Raw genomic sequence first — 16,482 nt, 5'->3', positions numbered from 1 at the left:
ATGAGGCAGTCTTGCTGTGTAAGGGCTGGTGTTGAACTTGTGATCCTTCTGCCTCAGCTTCCCACGTATTTGGAGGACAGTACATGTGCCATAACACCTAGCTTGAACATTTGACCTAAGTTAAAATTAAGTTCGGATCCATCTGAGCATCCCCACTAGAGAGACTTCCAGTAGATGCTTGAGGGTGTAGAATTACTATCCTCCAAAGGATAGCAGGGATTCTGGAGGAAGTGTGGGACAGTCAAAAGTGTGTTAATAACATGTGTCCAGGATAAGCTCATTAATACTTTAGCAAACATTTTATATTTCAAAACATGCAAATAACTCCAATGTTGATTATTAGTATAGTACATAAATATGAATTATGGACTGTTCATAACCCTGAAAAACTATAAAGCATTGACAAATGAATTCTTATCTCATAGGTATTAGCATGGTTAGAGTATATTAACATGAATAAAGACATCTAAAAGGATATGAATAGTATGATTGTATTTATGGGACACTGAAGATGAGCAAAGCTAAGTATTTGTTTAGAAATAAGTACCAGCGTGTGACAAGATCATAGCTATGTAGAAAGTAGTGAAGCCTGGCAGAAGGAGTGGATATATACTGATAACATTCACATTAGATCAAATGTATCTTCTATATCCTTATATGTCTTATGCTTTCATTTTATTTTACCCATCATGCATTGTCTACTAAGATAACTGTAAAGATGCAAACCATGTAAGAATCAATGGGACAGTTCAGATTGGCACGGCTGTGACCCCTAGGCAGAAAGCTTAGCAAATTGAGCTACACTGAGTATCAGGAAGCATTCTCTCAAACACAGGGAAGCCCAGAGTTTCCTGTTCCTGCCCTATAGCTCCTACTCAGCTTAGTCCTACATGCTGCCATGGTCTGTCTCTGTGAACCTTCACATCATAGAAGGTACTGTATGCTGTATTGTTCAGGGGCCTCCTCCCCTTTTCTGAACATAAAATATCCTCTCTGTCCTGTAGGTCATAACTTCTGTGAAGAAGCACCTAAGTGTGGAGAAAACTCAGAATGCAAAAACTGGAATACAAAAGCGACCTGTGAGTGCAAGAGCGGATACATCTCCATGCAGGGCAACTCTGCGTACTGTGAAGGTAAGGGGCAGAGAGGCCCTGGGGGGAAGTGGCAGAGAAGTATGGTTTCAGCTACAAAGAAAACTGTTATGATGGGAGTGGCGGGCCACATCCCACCACCTGGCTAGCTTTCCACCTGAAATAATTACACGAAAACTGTATTCTTTTAAACACTGCCTGGCCCATTAGTTTCAGCCTCTTATTGGCTAATTCTCACATCTTGCTTAACCCATTTCTATTAATGTGCATAGCACCACGAGGTGGGAGCTTACGGGGAAGATCCTAACCTGTGTTTGTCTCGGAGAGGAGAGTCATGGCGACTGCCTGAGGCATCTGCCTGACTCTACCTTCTTTCTCCCACAATTCTGTTCTGTCTACTCCGCCTACCTAATTTTCTGTCCTATTTAAGGGCCAAGGCAATTTCTTTATTAACCAATGAAAGTAACACATAGACAGATGACCCTCCTCCATCAGAAAACATGGAATCAGCTATGCCAGTGCTCCTATTCTCATGCTTGCTCCAGGCAGATTCACATGAGAAACTATGAGGTATATAAGATCATGAAGTACCCTCAGTGTCCACACCAACCCCTGGGCAGTCATAAGCACACTTTCTATTTAATTATTGGGAGGGAGTGTCATCACCAATGCCACGAGATGTGGTGAGTGAGTTTCCTCTTCAAATGACAGTCACAGCTTGGCTTAGGCCCAGCTCTCATCTTCACTTCCTGAGGGCTGAATGCTTTTCCATTTGAGTTTCTTGGTGGTTGATCCACAAGTTGTCACTTTATGGTCTTTACCAAAGATCGAGTGATGGGCCTGTCACTTGGATCTAGGAACTGACACTGTTACAATAGGGATGTGACCTCAGGCACAACTGATCACCTCTTCTGCTTTGTGTGTGCACCCTTCCCAAGTTCAGCACCCACATGCTGATGGTGGCATTGCACACCTCTACTCCTTTGGTAGGCAGAGGGGTAGGGCCTGCTCTGACCTCATTTTATATATCCAGTCCCGTCCATTTCAGAGGCTCTCTCTGGTCCCTGCCCTCAGAGCAGAAAAGCTCTCTGAGGCAGAGTCATGATGGATGGGGCTGTTGCTCTGCTTCTCCTGGTTCTGACTCAGTCCATCCTTTCATCTTGATTAGTTGAATATCAAGCAATGGTGGTCCATGAGGGAGGTGGGTTTCTTGAATTGAGCAAATGTAATGGATCAGCGTCTATTCACTGCCCTGTGAGGAGCTTGGCTCTAAAGTGGGTCCAGTTTTTCAAGGTACAAACAATGCTCTCAGGTGACAGTAAGGGTAAATGTCTGTTTGGCCTGTGTTCTGTATTGCTGTCCCCTGTTAAACTTTGACTGGTCAAAGAGCCTGCTGGTTCTTTGAAATAGTATCTGCTGGTTCCCAGTGGTTGCTCTGCAGGGAGTCCCTGTCCTTTCATTTACTCTGGAAGGCTTTCTTGGTTCCTTCTATCTGGGTCACTAGAAATATTCTAACTAGTGGGCTTCTTCCCTCTTTTTAATCTTTTTGTTTTTCTTTTGCTTGCTTTTCTGCTTTGAACTTGATTTGTGCCCCTTGGGAGAATGAAATTACCCCTTTGATTATGATTTGTTTAAATCCACCCTTGAATTTATTCTTAGCTCTTTGTTAATTTGGGGAGGAAGATAATTTCAACAGTTCACATTAAGTCATTTCTTTACATTTCTTTATCATGGTATATTTTATTTAATTAGAAAAAGAAAGTCAATGTGAACATTCTCCCAGCCAATCAGCATGGGAAACACTTCCAAGCTGTGTAATGAACTGACAGACTTATGTTTCTACCTTCTGATAAATTTTGGGCTGAACTCTGAGCCATTAGAAAAGTGGTAGTGGAGTCTGTATTCAATGATCCTTGGGGTCAAACACTCCACCATGTCTCATGAGCAATTGAGATCTGAGAGAAAGTATGGGCAATGGCCACTGTGAATGCTTGCTGAGGCTCTTTGATTCTCTCTTCCTTGATTCTACTTTTTATTATATAGAACTGACTCCAAGAGAGGCCTGTGGTATTAAAGTTGCCCTTTCTGTGGGAGGCCCTTATTAAACAATTAGTTACTCAGTATGACTGCAGGTTTGAGTCACTGTTTTCTTGGAATGTTCATGCTTAGCTCACCATATGGATCTGACTTCAGGCCAGCATGCTTGCTTGGTGCTGGTGCCCTGGGGATGGGTTGGGGCTGTAGACATTTCTCTGTCATCACAGAGACAGTTCAGATGTTCCAGAGAACTTGTTCATGGAGACAGGTCAGCCTCTAAGGAGGAGAGGGTAGAAGGGAGCGGCGAAGGGCCGCTTCCCGCCACCCGGCTAGCTTTACCCAAAATAATTACAGGGAAACTGTATTCATTTAAACACTGCCTGGCCCATTAGTTTCAGCCTCTTATTGGCTATTTCTCATATCTTGCTTTAACCCATATTTAGTAATCTGTGTAGCACCATGAGGTGGTGTCTTACCGGGAAGGATCTTAGCCTGCATCCATCTTGGAGAGGAGAGCTATGGCGTCTGCCTGGCTCTGCTTTCTTTCCCCCACAATTCTGTTCTGTCTACTCTGCCTACCTAATTTTCTGTCCTATTAAAGGGCCAAGGCAGTTTCTTTATTAACCAGTGAAAGTAACACATAGACAGATGACCCTCCTCCATCAGGAGAGGAATATAAGTAAGGGATATTTCTAGTATATTATAACAGAACTTCAGTGGTGAAGCACAGACCACATGCTGGGCATCCAGAGGGGTACTGAGGAGCAAATATAGTGGATGCCAACCTTTATACATGTGTGCGCCATCTCGAACATGTTGAACTTGATCTTTGGGTTTGCATCCCTGTGGTTACACGGTACTGATATCCATCCTGCTCTTCCTATAGTCACTCTGCCACCCTACAGCAGCCCAGGTAAGGAAAGGCTGAAGGGCAAATCTCTGTGTGAGATTCTCAGTTTTCATTTTCAAAGGTATTTCTTCCTAGAAGGTGTTCTCTAAGGTCCTGTCTCCCAGACCAGCAGATGATGTTCCATCTTAGTTTTCAGACCTGGATCATTTTCTGCCTCCTCCTGACATCCCTCATCTGGTATTCGGGGAAGAGCAGGGGATGCTGCTAGGTCTGATTACTCCTGCTGGAGCTGGAGTTGTATTATCTCTTCCCTTTGAATCCAGTAGTGGTGTGGCAAGAGGAGAGAATGGCAGCAGTTTGGGAGAAGGTAGATCGGTAGCTGTACTGTTCTCCCACTAGTTAACGCATAGTTCTTGGCATTTTCTGAGTCCTTCCCTAGGAATTTCCATGCAGTAACATGTAGCATGCAATCCTAGAGGTGGGTACTGGAGGACACCGGGGATGCAGTGTCTCACTGGAGCTTAGAGACAACTAGGAATGTATGCAGTTAATGAGCAAAAATGCCCTGCCTTATAAGTGAGCAAGGTTTGCTTGAAATTAAAGCAAAACATCACACACTCTGACCAGAAAATCTTGAAAATTCTGCTTAGACTCTCAGTGGTAAAGCAAAGCCCAAAAGACTGTCAGTTTTCCTACCTTCCTCCCATGGTAACAGAGCTCCGGTGCATTAAGGACTGACTCCTGGTCTTCCGAGGTCATAAAAAACGGCTGAGATGTTGGAACTCCTGAGCAATCAGTGAGAGATAATAAAACCTTCTGTCAGGTTTGATACAACTCACCAGGACTCATTTTTGGCTTGTGTGTCTGGAGCAGTTACAGTCTCCATTTTGAAAACAACTTTCATTGGACTTCAGCGTTTTATGGATCTGGTGGACCAGGGCTTCCTCCCTCTGCGATGGCCTTTTCACCACGTTGGTCTTAGGTAGTTTCTGATACATTAGCGTGAAACAGAAGCCATGTTCAGGACAACCACAGCACTAGCTGTCCTGTTGGCACCCTTGCTACTGAAATTGGAGTCTGGGCAGCTCTTCATAAATTGGAGCAAAGAGCTGAGTGGAAGGACGGGATAACATGGCATCCTGTGCATCCTGTAGAATGACAACGGTGGGATGACCGAGCTTTTATTGTAGGGCACCGTTTTTCCCATTCTTTGCATCCTGTATGGTAAGAACGGTATGATGAATGATCATTTAGTTGTAGAATGCCCTGGGTTTCCCAGACTCCTTTTGTGTTTGTTACACTTTTAGAGACTTAGATGAATCTGTGAGCCCACAACAACGCTGTCAACCCCACTTTAAGTGGCCGCTGTTATCCCCACTTTACCCTTGCAGAGACTCAGAGAATTTCAGCTAAGATAAAGTCCAGTGCCTTTCTACTTCAGTGTCTCTTGACACCTTGGTCACTGCTCCGGACCCTCCCACCACACAGCCTGTTCTGATGTTTCATTTGAGTTTATAATATCCTCCTCCTCCTTGATCCTTCCCACTGGCATCCAGTGGAGCTAAAGAAGTGTGTAGTGGGATGGGACTGAGGGACCACCTAGCACTTAAGGGAATGTCCTGCTTAGAGCGCCCATGCCAGCTGGTTCAGATCTACCTGTCACTCCAGCTTCAGGGAGCTCTGATGCCTCTGCCTTCCACAGGCACTGCACTCAGATACGTACGTGTAATTAAAAACGATAAAAATAAGTCTTTTAAAAACCATGGTTCAGGCATGGCGGAACTCGCCTTAAATCCCAGCACTCAGGAGGCAGAGACAGGTGTATCTCTGTAAGTTCGAGGTCAGCCTGATCTGCAGAGTGAGTTTCCAGTCAGGGCATTATAGTGAGACCCTGTCTCAAAGAAAGAAAATCGAGTGAACAACCTCAAGTGGACAAGGCCCGTATCGTTTCTCAGTGGAGGCTCCAAGAATTTTTGCAAGCTCCCATCTCGTTGTTTCCCCTCTCTAGCACAAAACCTGGTCATGCATCAAGGCTTTTTCCTTACTGGGGCTTCCAGAAGAAGGATGACATAGAAGAGGGCCATCTGACAGATGATGGATAGATTCCTGGAACATGTGATGGGTAATATTTTATACCATTGAAATTTTCCTCAGTGATGATAGACAGTTATCTGTTGCTTTTCCATCACTGAGCTGAGTTTACTGATAGACCCTGAATTAATTGATTTATAGCTCTTAGATTCAGGAGAGATCAATATTTACAACAAAAAGCAGTGTTGAGAATCACCAGGGGAAATCTAAAATATTCAAACTAGCAGTCATATATACTGTGTGTGTGTGTGTGTGTGTGTGTGTGTGTGTAGACAGACAGACAGACAGACAGACAGACAGACAGACAGACAGATAGATAGATAGTGTTTGGTCATGCAAAATCCAGCATAGGAAATTGCATTTCCCAGTTCACATGCTAATGACATAGAACATGTTAACAATTTAGCAAATTTTTCCGATTGACTAAAGATTGAAAAGTTTGTCTTGATCCTCATATTACCATTATCAGTATTATCTTAAAACATCAAGGGTTTTGAAGCTACTTGTTTGTGACCCTCTTGAGGCCAACTGAATTTTATTTATCTAGACATTTTGGCAAAAGTGGCAGGTCACTGGGGAGGGCTTTGATTTTATCAGTTGTGCAGGGGCTGTTGGACAAAATAATATTATCACTTACAAAGGGAAATCGGCCCCTCCCTAGGGAAAGACAAGTGGAGCTGTTGAAGGGAATAGCGGAGCAGGAGATACCCTGTGCTGAGAGTCTATTAGTCTTGACCTCTTAGCTCACATTCCTTCCACTCTTCAGCTGGAGTTTGGGAGCTCAGCCCAGTGCTCTGGTATGGTTCTGGAAACAACCTAGATGCCCTTCAACTGAAGAGTGGATAAAGAAAATGTGGCATATTTACACATTAGAGTACTACTCGGTAGAAAAAAAAATAACATCTTGAATTTTGCATGCAAATAGATGGAATTAGAAAACACTATCTGAGTGAGGTAACCCAGACTCAAAAAGATGAATATAGTTATGTACTCATTCATAAGTAGATACTAGCTATAAACAAAAGATACTGAGCCTATAGTTCATGATCCTAGAGAAGCTATGTAATAAGGGGAACCCAAAGAAAAACATATACAGACCCACCTGAAAATTGGAAACAGACAAGATTGCCTGACAAAATTGGGAACATGGGGGTGGGGGGAGAAGGGAGGGTGGAAGGGGAAGAGGAGGGAAGAAAAGGAAGGTTGAGGAGAACTTGAAGGAATGGCATAGTCGAGATGGAGGAAAGACAGAGATGAGAGCAATGAAAGAGATATCTTGATTGAGGGAGCCATTATAGGGTTAGCAGAAACCTGACTCTAGAGAAATTCCCAGGAATCCACAAGGCTGACTCCAGCTAAGACCCTAAGCAATAGAGGAGAGAGTGTCCGAACTGGCCTTGCCCTGTAGTCAGACTGATGAATATCTTAAATATCACCATGAAATCTTCTTTTTCCTCTTTAGTCGGCATGACTCAGAGGGATAGCTTGTTACCCAAATATTTTGCTAATCCACTTCCCCTTCACGATACAGATTTTAGCTTTTACTTCATCTGAGAAGCTCTATTTGATGTCCTACCTATGATAGGAGCAGGTAGACTCCCTTCCTGGGGTCCTCTTTCCTTTACCTCTGCATCTTTGACCCCAAATCTGCTTTGCAAAGACATTTGTTTCTGTCCCTCCTCTCATCTTAACCCTTCATGACTATCTACCCTTCTGCCTTGACAACTTTCAATTTTAGTTAAACTCCCATAATACTAATTCTAAATCTGGTGGCATGACCTCTTTTTATCTACATCATTTCCTCCTTGGTATCTCATTTTAAGCCCCTGAATGTTTGATTCGCATTGGCTGAGTAATAGGTATTGGAATGCTTTAATGCTATTGGATGAGCTATAAAAACCAGACTATAGCCTGGCTTTGTGCTTCATCCACCCAGTGTGACTTTGTATCAATTACTGGAGCTTTGAATTTTTAATTTCCTCACCTGTAAAATGGGCTGGGGATTCTTCTGTATAGTCTGGAATCAAATGAGACAACCCACTGAGACTAGAGCAGGTGTGTTATAGAAACTTTGTTGTTCTCCGACGCTGCCCTACATTCTCCTTCAAACAGAGTAGGTGTGTTCCACAAACACTGCACAGCTCCTCGGTGCTTCTTCTGGTCCTCAGAGCCATCTCAGTTTTGCCGCAACAGTTTTCTCCTTGGAATTAAGAGGACAGACACAAACAATTAACAGCAAAATCAAATTCCAATTATTATACTTGGGTCAGACCAAAAGAGTCTGTTAAAAGCTTGTGTCCTTCAATCTAACTGAGATGCTGGCCAGAACTGCAGGTTAAGTGAATTGCATAAAATGCATTTTTCAAAACCATTTGTAAGATATTGTTTGGAATTTTTCATTATGTCTTTGTGATAGTGTGGATTAGGTCTCTAGGGTGTTTTGTAAACTAATTATCAGGCTCAGCAATTGTATTGCCAAGCCCTTCTGGTTCCACGGTCCTGTTTTCTCCCTGGGTTCCAGGTCTTAACCCAGCTAATAGTACATCCACCCACCTGGCTGTTCAGCTCGTCCCATGTTGAAATTGCTCGTGAATTCACTCTTCTTCAACCTCTATATCAACTTAGCTTTCAGATGAGTCACAAACACCCATTTGTTGCATCTTCATTGTGCCAACCCTTGCACAAGTCTTCTTTGTTTCGTAGCCAGCGATGACCATGGTGGCCACTCTTGCCCAATTACCCCCTTTCTACAAACACACAAAGAGGAGCTTTGAAAGCATCCAGAAGATCATGCCGCTCCTCTGTTACAAATTGCCTAGTAAGTGCCATGGTTCTCAGAAAAGTATCCAAACTTGGTTCTGAGGAAGGCGCCATGTGGGTCGGGGCCCATGTACTTCGTGTTTGTGTTGCCCCCTTCCTTATGCTTGTGAGTCTCTCACTTCATCTGCATTCTTTGCATCCTCCCAACAGGTCTGGGCAGTGGTTCTTTCCTCAGCCTGGGATGCCCTTCCCAAGACTTTGCAAAGTTTTCTACTTTCTAGATAGAAAGCTTGCTGAGGGCTTGTTGCTGCTGCCTGTTGTGCTATCCCCATTTCCGGGGGTGGGGGGTGCAGGGGGTGAGGAGATGTGAAGGCAAGGACACAGACTTCAAACGATTTCAATGTAAAAAGCTCTTTATTGTAAAAAAGGGTTGGGGTTTTATGGGGTTAGGGAAATTAAGCTGCTGCAGGAATGTTTTTGGTTGGTCTTTTTGAAATTGGGGTCGCTGCTGGCGTGTTATGATTGACTAGTAGTGTGCGTCATTAGTTACTGGTTTTTTTTTTTTTTTTTTTTTTTTTTTTGGTCTGGACAGGTTGTTTTGGCCGATTTTGCTTATTCATTGTGAGTTTGCATGCACTTGCTTGTGCTTTCTTGCCTCAAAAACTCAAATATCCCATCTTTAAAATAGGACTTTCCTAACCACCTCGATGAAATTACCTCTATACTCTTGTTATCATTTTGATATTTGGACTTTATTTCCTTCATAGCAATTTCTGTCTAAGATTTTTTTTCTGCCCAAAACTATTATTTTCTGACTTTGTCCTTTCAGAGTATAAACTGCATGGGGCAATAATTTTATTTTACTCTTTGTATCATGAGCCTCCAAGACATTAGTACAGGATGAATTACTGATGTACAAACACAAGTTGATTGAAATGAAGGGAAAAGGAAGGGAAGGAAGATAGTGGAAGAGAAGGGAGGGAGGGAGGGAGGGAGGGAGGGACGGAGGGAAGAAGGAAGAAAGAAAAGAAGAAAGGAAAAAAAGGGAGGGAAAAGATTCCAGTCTCTGTGCGATGGTCCCTTTATTTTGTCAGAACTGTCTTGTGCTGATCAAGGCCTGCTTTATAAGATGTCAAGTTGCTTCTACTAAGTTCTGCGACTGTTCAGTCCCTGTAATGCTAGCCCTTGTCTGTTCCCTTTACTCTTGGATTGCTTTTCTGTGGCTGTGGTTGAATACCTTGAGCAAAGGAACTTAAGGAAGGAGGGACTTATGGTTCCAGAGAGTTACAGTCCTTAAGTCAGCGCTATAAATGGTGGCAGGAGCCTGAAGCTGAGAGATCACATTTCATCCACAAATAGGAAACAGAGAGAACAGCAAGTGGTGCAAGGTTTAAGCCCTCCAAGCCCACCCCCGGGAGCACACTTCCTACAGCTAGGCTCCATGGCCTTCCCAAACAGCGCCAACTATTTAAATACATGGGCACATGGGGGACATTTTTCATTAAATCAGCACAACCCCTTGTGAACTTGCTGCTCTTTGTACCTCAGGACACCCTTTCTTGACCTTACTTATAATAAATCAAATGATGTTGGGCTTCCAGCAGTGGCGCATCCATCCTTCGACACATGGTCTTTAAAGTGGCTGTTTCTGGTCAGTAATTGTCTTCACTCAGAGCTCTGAGTCGGGGCCCTTTGGTGGTCTATCATGTGCAGTCTGCGGCCTCCAAGGTCACTGTGGAGAAGAAAAAGGTTTCCAGTGTGCCTGTGATGGTTATATTTCACCAGGCAGAACCTAGCAACCCACCACACTCAGCATCAAGGGAGACTGGTGAGCATCGAGCTATATTCCCAGGAGGGAGAAGAATTTCTGATGAGCGGCTCTCTGATCTCACCGGCTTTTCTGCTTACTAAATGAAAAAAAATCCTCATTAATTTTAATCCTTTTTATTTCCTGTGTTCTGGTGTCAGCAGATATTACTGAAGCTTGCTCATGGATGGGACTGGATAACAGCGCAGTTTGCCTGCCACAGTTACATTGTCGTTTTCCCAAAACATCTCCACGGTGACTGCGTTGCATCTCTGCGGGATTTGTTCAACTCCCAGTACCTCATATCCCAAAGTGACTCACCTGTTCTTTTTCTTTTTTTTTTCCATAGACAAAATTCAAGGTTTCCCATGCATTATAATTCCGAGCTTTAGCTAAGCACAAAGCTGTCCATGTAACAAGCAGAACACACTTTTGTAAATGAGCGATGTCATCCTAATGGTACCTGGTAGCAGGGATGCCTGTGTGCACTTGAGGATGCTGATTAAGAAAACACCCATAAATCCCATAGGAAAAGAAAGTGAAGATGGAAGCAACATAGATGTAGAAGTGGCTGGTCCCTCTGTCCTGGTGGCTTGCCTCATTGGCTGACTAGCTTCAAATAATCCTGCTTTCTAGTATTTTTTGACCTTCATTCATTTTCTTGACAGTTCCCCAGGCAGTGTTACAGGGGAGGAATGTAGAAATGGGGGCCAGAAGATCCTGACTGATCCTGGCTTGACCATTCAGCAGCTGGGTGACCTTAGAATGTTACTCAATTCTTTCATGGCTCTATTTCTCACAGTTCAATAAGACCTCAAACAAAACTTAAGGAAAGGCAACTGGAGGTGCTTTGTGAAGTCATGTAATGTAGTCGCACGTTAAAACTTGTGGTTTTCATTCGGTAAGTATGTGTTGGCATAATAACAGAGCTCATTTTTGGCAGCTGTTGGACTAGAATTCATGTCATCTTGGTCTGTCTATCCTTCGACAGATACTCTAGATATGAACTGTACCTACCAACATTCATTTGGGGCCACTGTTTTATATTGAGCTGTGGTAGGCTTTATAGAAGTGTGACTTATGTCCAGGCATGTCATTCATCTAGGTCCGTGGACTCTCGACTCTGTTGTGGTCATGAAGTATGAAGCAGCCAGTGTTGAACATGGCTGTGCTGTCAAGGGGATAAAGCAAACAGGTCCAGGGCCGCATGTTACCCAAGCACATGCCTGAGTGGGTTCTCTCTGTTGTTAGAACTCTGAGGATTATTCAGTGATCCAATCCACCCTCAAGAACCCCACAGTCTAACGTGGAAGGGAACCTTATAACCAGATAATAAAAACAAAACAGACTTGGCTTCAAGCTTGATTCAAGGCCTGGCTAGTACTATTTTGGTGAGAGCCGTGCATTCTGCCAGTAGCACTCCACAGGCTACCTGAGAGCCAGGGCTGAGGAACAGATTTCTTAATGAAGTGATGATGAAATGGGAGAGGTGTGAAGAACGGACCACCTTTGCGTGGACCAAGGCACTGAGTAGGTGAGGGATGGACTGCCTTTGCGTGGACCAAGGCACAGAGTAGGTGAGGGATGGACCGCTTTTGCGTGAACCAAGGCACAGTGTAGGTGAGGGATGGACTGCCTTTGCGTGGACCAAGGCACAGGGTAGGTGAGGGATGGATCGCCTTAGCATGGACAAAGGCACAGAGTAGGTGAGGGATGGACCGCCTTTGCGTGGACCAAGGCACAGAGTAGGTGAGGGATGGACCATCTTATCGTGGACCAAGGCACAGAGTAGGTGAGGGATGGACCGCCTTTGCGTGGACCAAGGCACAGAGTAGGTGAGGGATGGACCATCTTATCATGGACCAAGGCACAGAGTAGGTGAGGGATGGACCGCCTTTGCGTGGTCCAAGGCACAGAGTAGGTGAGGGATGGACCGCCTTAGCGTGGACAAAGGCACAGAGTAGGTGAGGGATGGACCGCCTTTGCGTGGACCAAGGCACAGAGTAGGTGAGGGATGGACCGCCTTAGTGTGGACAAAGGCACAGGGTAGGTGAGGGATGGACCGCATGGATAAAGGCACAGAGTAAAAACTTGAATGTGGCTGCAACAAATAGCATTTGGTAGATGTAGCCAGTGGTGAGGTGGCAGGAATTTGTAAACGGAGACTGTGCATTGGTTTCCCAGCCGCCCAGACCTGAATAATCACACAAAACCATATTAATTCCAACACCATGTGGCCAATAGCTTAGGCATATTTCTAGCTAGCTCTTACATCTTAAATTAGCCCATTTCTGTTAATCTGTGTATCACCACGAGGCTGTTGCTTACTGGTAAGGTTCCAGCATCATACTCCTTCAGGAGTTACATGGCATCTCTCTGACTTTGCCTTCTTTCTCCCTGCATTTGGTTTAGTTTTCCTGCCTAGTTCTGTTATGCCTTGCCATAGACCAAAGCAGCTTCTTTACTAACCAATGGAATAAAACATATTCACAGCATACAGACGGCATTCCCACATCAGGAATTCTGGGTTGTCCTGTCAGCCTGTGTGTTGAAGAAGGGGTGGGGCTGTGTCCCGCCACCCGGCTAGCTTTGCCCAAAATAATTACACGGAAACTGTATTCTTTTAAACACTGCCTGGCCCATTATCTGTAGCCTCTTATTGGTTAATTCTCACATCTTCCTTTAACCCATATTTAGTAATCCGTGTAGCACCACGAGGTGTAGCTTACCAGGAGAGATGTTAACCTGCGTCCATCTCAGAGAGGAGAATCATGGTGACTGCCTGAAGCGTCTCCCCTCTCTTTCCCAGAATTCTGTTCTGTCTACTCCACCTACCTAATTTTCTGTCTCTTAAAGGGCCAAGGCAGTTTTCTTTATTAATTAACCAGTGAAAGTAACATAGACAGATAACTCTCCTCCATCACCTGTGTGTGTAAACAGTCCGCAGACATCACACTGGATACACAGGTGAATCCACTTGGGTGTGGAGAACATTCTGGAGCTTTCTATTGAGTACTACCTCATGTTTATATCTTTCATTTTGATATGTATTTTATAATGTATATGATGTATTATAGTGTTATTAGGCATGTATACTTTAATAAACAATTACATGCTAAAACATTTTTATCTCTGAAGATGCATGATGAAAGATATATGTGTATATGTCTATACATGTATATGTAAATATATACCCACATGTATGCATATGCACATCTATGTATTATACATATTTTACATAGCACAATAGTAGAACTATAAATATCATGTATCACATACTGTATATAATTTCATGTTCCACTTTAAATTTATCATACGACATATATAATTTTTTTTGGTTTTTTTCGAGACAGGGTTTCCCTGTAGTTTCTAGAGCCTGTTCTGGAACTAGCTCTTATAGACCAGGCTGGCCTCGAACTCAGAGATCCGCCTACCTCTGCCTCCCCAGTGCTGGGATTAAAGGCATGCGCCACCACTGCCCGGAATATACTTTTATATATAATAGACATAACCTTCATTTTATCTTTCCTTATCATTTGCAGTAAACTTTAATTTGGATAGTATCATCCCCACACGTAGCAAATGTGTAAGGCACAGTAGAGTTCCACCGGCATGAGGGGAATAAGGCCACCAGTAGCCTCATTCCCCACCCCAGCTCTGACCTGTGTTTCTGCCTCGACCATTGAAGGTCGGATGCCTCTTGTTAAAACCCTGGGGGGATGACTTAAATGTTTCGGATATTAGCTTACATTCTCAGTTCTTTCTGCTTGCCTATGGAGGCTGGAAACAAGGATTCCTTGATTAAATGTATTTTGAAGATGTTACACACCAGATCTCAAGACTACATAGACTGGCTTTGGAAAGTTCATAGGAAACTGTTTAATTTAGTCTTTTTAAAAAATGGTTTGTACTCTGAATCATCTCTATCTATGCGTGAACCCTGTCATCATTCTGAGACACTTTGTAAAGCAGCCTTTCGTGTGTCTTGCTTGTCAGGTCTCTAAGAATATCCATAGATGCAAGAATTCCTAGAAACCCTTGAATACTGATGTGACAGATGCCAGCATTTACTATGGTAACTATGATAAGTGTCAAAGTTTAACTACTCTTTTCTAAAGCAAACTCCTCTGAAACCAGTTGTTTCTCTTCTACAGTTTGTCTGACTCAGGCCTCACAGGTTTAACCTATTTAATAGGTAGTGAGAGAATGTTCATCCTTCTGTTTTTCCCATTTGATAAACATGATCATTAAGCATGTGTACAGGAATAATTAATATGCTAATACCATCCAAATGGCATGATGCATTATAATTTATAAAGTGCTTTAATGTCAAATGTTCCCTCTATAATCTAAGGTGAGAATTTTGATTATGGTCTGTCTTATAGGTGAGGAAACTGACATTTACACTTTTAGAGTTAGGTCTTACACCCATGTAGATCAAGTACAATCTTTTATGGCTCTTTCCATGTGGGCTTTCCTTAAGAGATACCGTAGTTATTTAAGGAGCATTGGCAGTCCACTTGATAGCCTTGCTGGCATGGACAGAGGGCTTCCGGATGTCACCTGCTTCTGTCACATCATTTATTTCTGCTCCCTAATATCAAGCCTTGCCTACTGAGCAGCTTTACTTGGTAAATCATTGTTGAGTGTGATCATGAACGCTTTGATCATAGCAAGCACTGCTGATAATACTTCTTCACAAATTTTTATATGTCTATGATAATTACCGGATTTTCTTACGATAGCATAAAATAAATATTGCCATCTTCGGTTTCCAGATGTGGAAACTGGGGTCAGGAATAGGAAAAGGGCTTGGGGTTACCCAAGGAGCTAATGGTGGAGTTACATTTCGCTGTGGCCTCCACAGAGCCTGTCCCCCATCTTTAATGAGGGAATAGAGAACCTGAATCTTCTTAAACAAGACCCAGCTGCTTCCACGCCAGCCTGTATCGCTGCTCTGCCATGCTCATCCCTGCACTAGACAAGAGAGGGTGTCCCAGTGGCTTCTGGTGACAGATAATACTTCCTAGCATCTATTCCATGCTAGTTGCTGTGATTAGCATTTTATATTTCTTATTTCACTTAATTCTTCCAAATTTACAGGCTAGCTATTATCGTTATCATAATAAAGTCAAGGCTTTGTAAAGATTACTGATTTGCCCAGGGTTACACTGCCAACAGGGGACACTCAGAAACTCTTGCGACTTTAATTCCAAACTGTATTTGTCTCAAAAAAAAGCAAAATAAAATGGGGAGATAATGTCATTAGCAACTCCTAATGAGGTGTCTGCCTGCTTTAGTTGGGTCTCTTGGGTGTTCTGAGTGAGCATGATTGGTTATGTGAGGAAGACACAGTTGTTGACAGCTTCTTATTACAGTCATGGGTTGGTGTGGACAAGGGTAACTCTATCACACATTCAGGCCGGTTTGATTCTCTCTAAGCCTGTCTATTCTGAAATATGTCATAACAGAATCTTCCAGAACATGTGATCTGGTCCCAATTACTTACCAGCTCTCATTCCCTTCCTCCTCCTTTCAAGATTCAGGACTCCATGTCATCTTCTTTTCTCTCCTCGTGATTTATTCTGTAAAATCCGCTGTTCCCACTTGGTTGCCTACTCTGTTTCTTTTCTCTTTCTAATCCCCTTTCCCCATTTTCTCATTATTACAAGCACTGTTGATACTTACTGCTTGGTGTGATAGGAAATGTTGTCTGTCATGCCCATAGATAATTATACTTCAAAAGGAATGAATGGGGTTCAGCATCTCCCTCCAGCATATTTACTGGAGAAAGACAAAGGCTCTAAATTAAGGGATTAATTGGAAACCTCTCAGGTACACTTGGT

At 43.3% G+C, this 16,482-nt stretch overlaps 1 protein-coding gene across 1 annotated transcript in view; it reads left to right on the top strand.

The window, feature by feature from the left end:
• The window catches only part of Nell1 (neural EGFL like 1), an 834,960-nt gene that overhangs the window by 283,548 nt on the left and 534,930 nt on the right, over nt 1-16,482 (top strand). The window contains 1 exon segment of the mRNA XM_038313841.1: nt 1,005-1,133. Coding sequence (XP_038169769.1) covers nt 1,005-1,133 — 129 coding nt within the window.

The sequence above is a fragment of the Arvicola amphibius genome, chromosome 12 (genome assembly GCF_903992535.2).
Source record: "Arvicola amphibius chromosome 12, mArvAmp1.2, whole genome shotgun sequence".
Classification (NCBI taxonomy): domain Eukaryota; kingdom Metazoa; phylum Chordata; class Mammalia; order Rodentia; family Cricetidae; genus Arvicola; species Arvicola amphibius.
The sequence above is the reverse complement of the archived record's forward strand: the minus strand, read 5'-3'. Positions and strand labels throughout refer to the sequence as shown.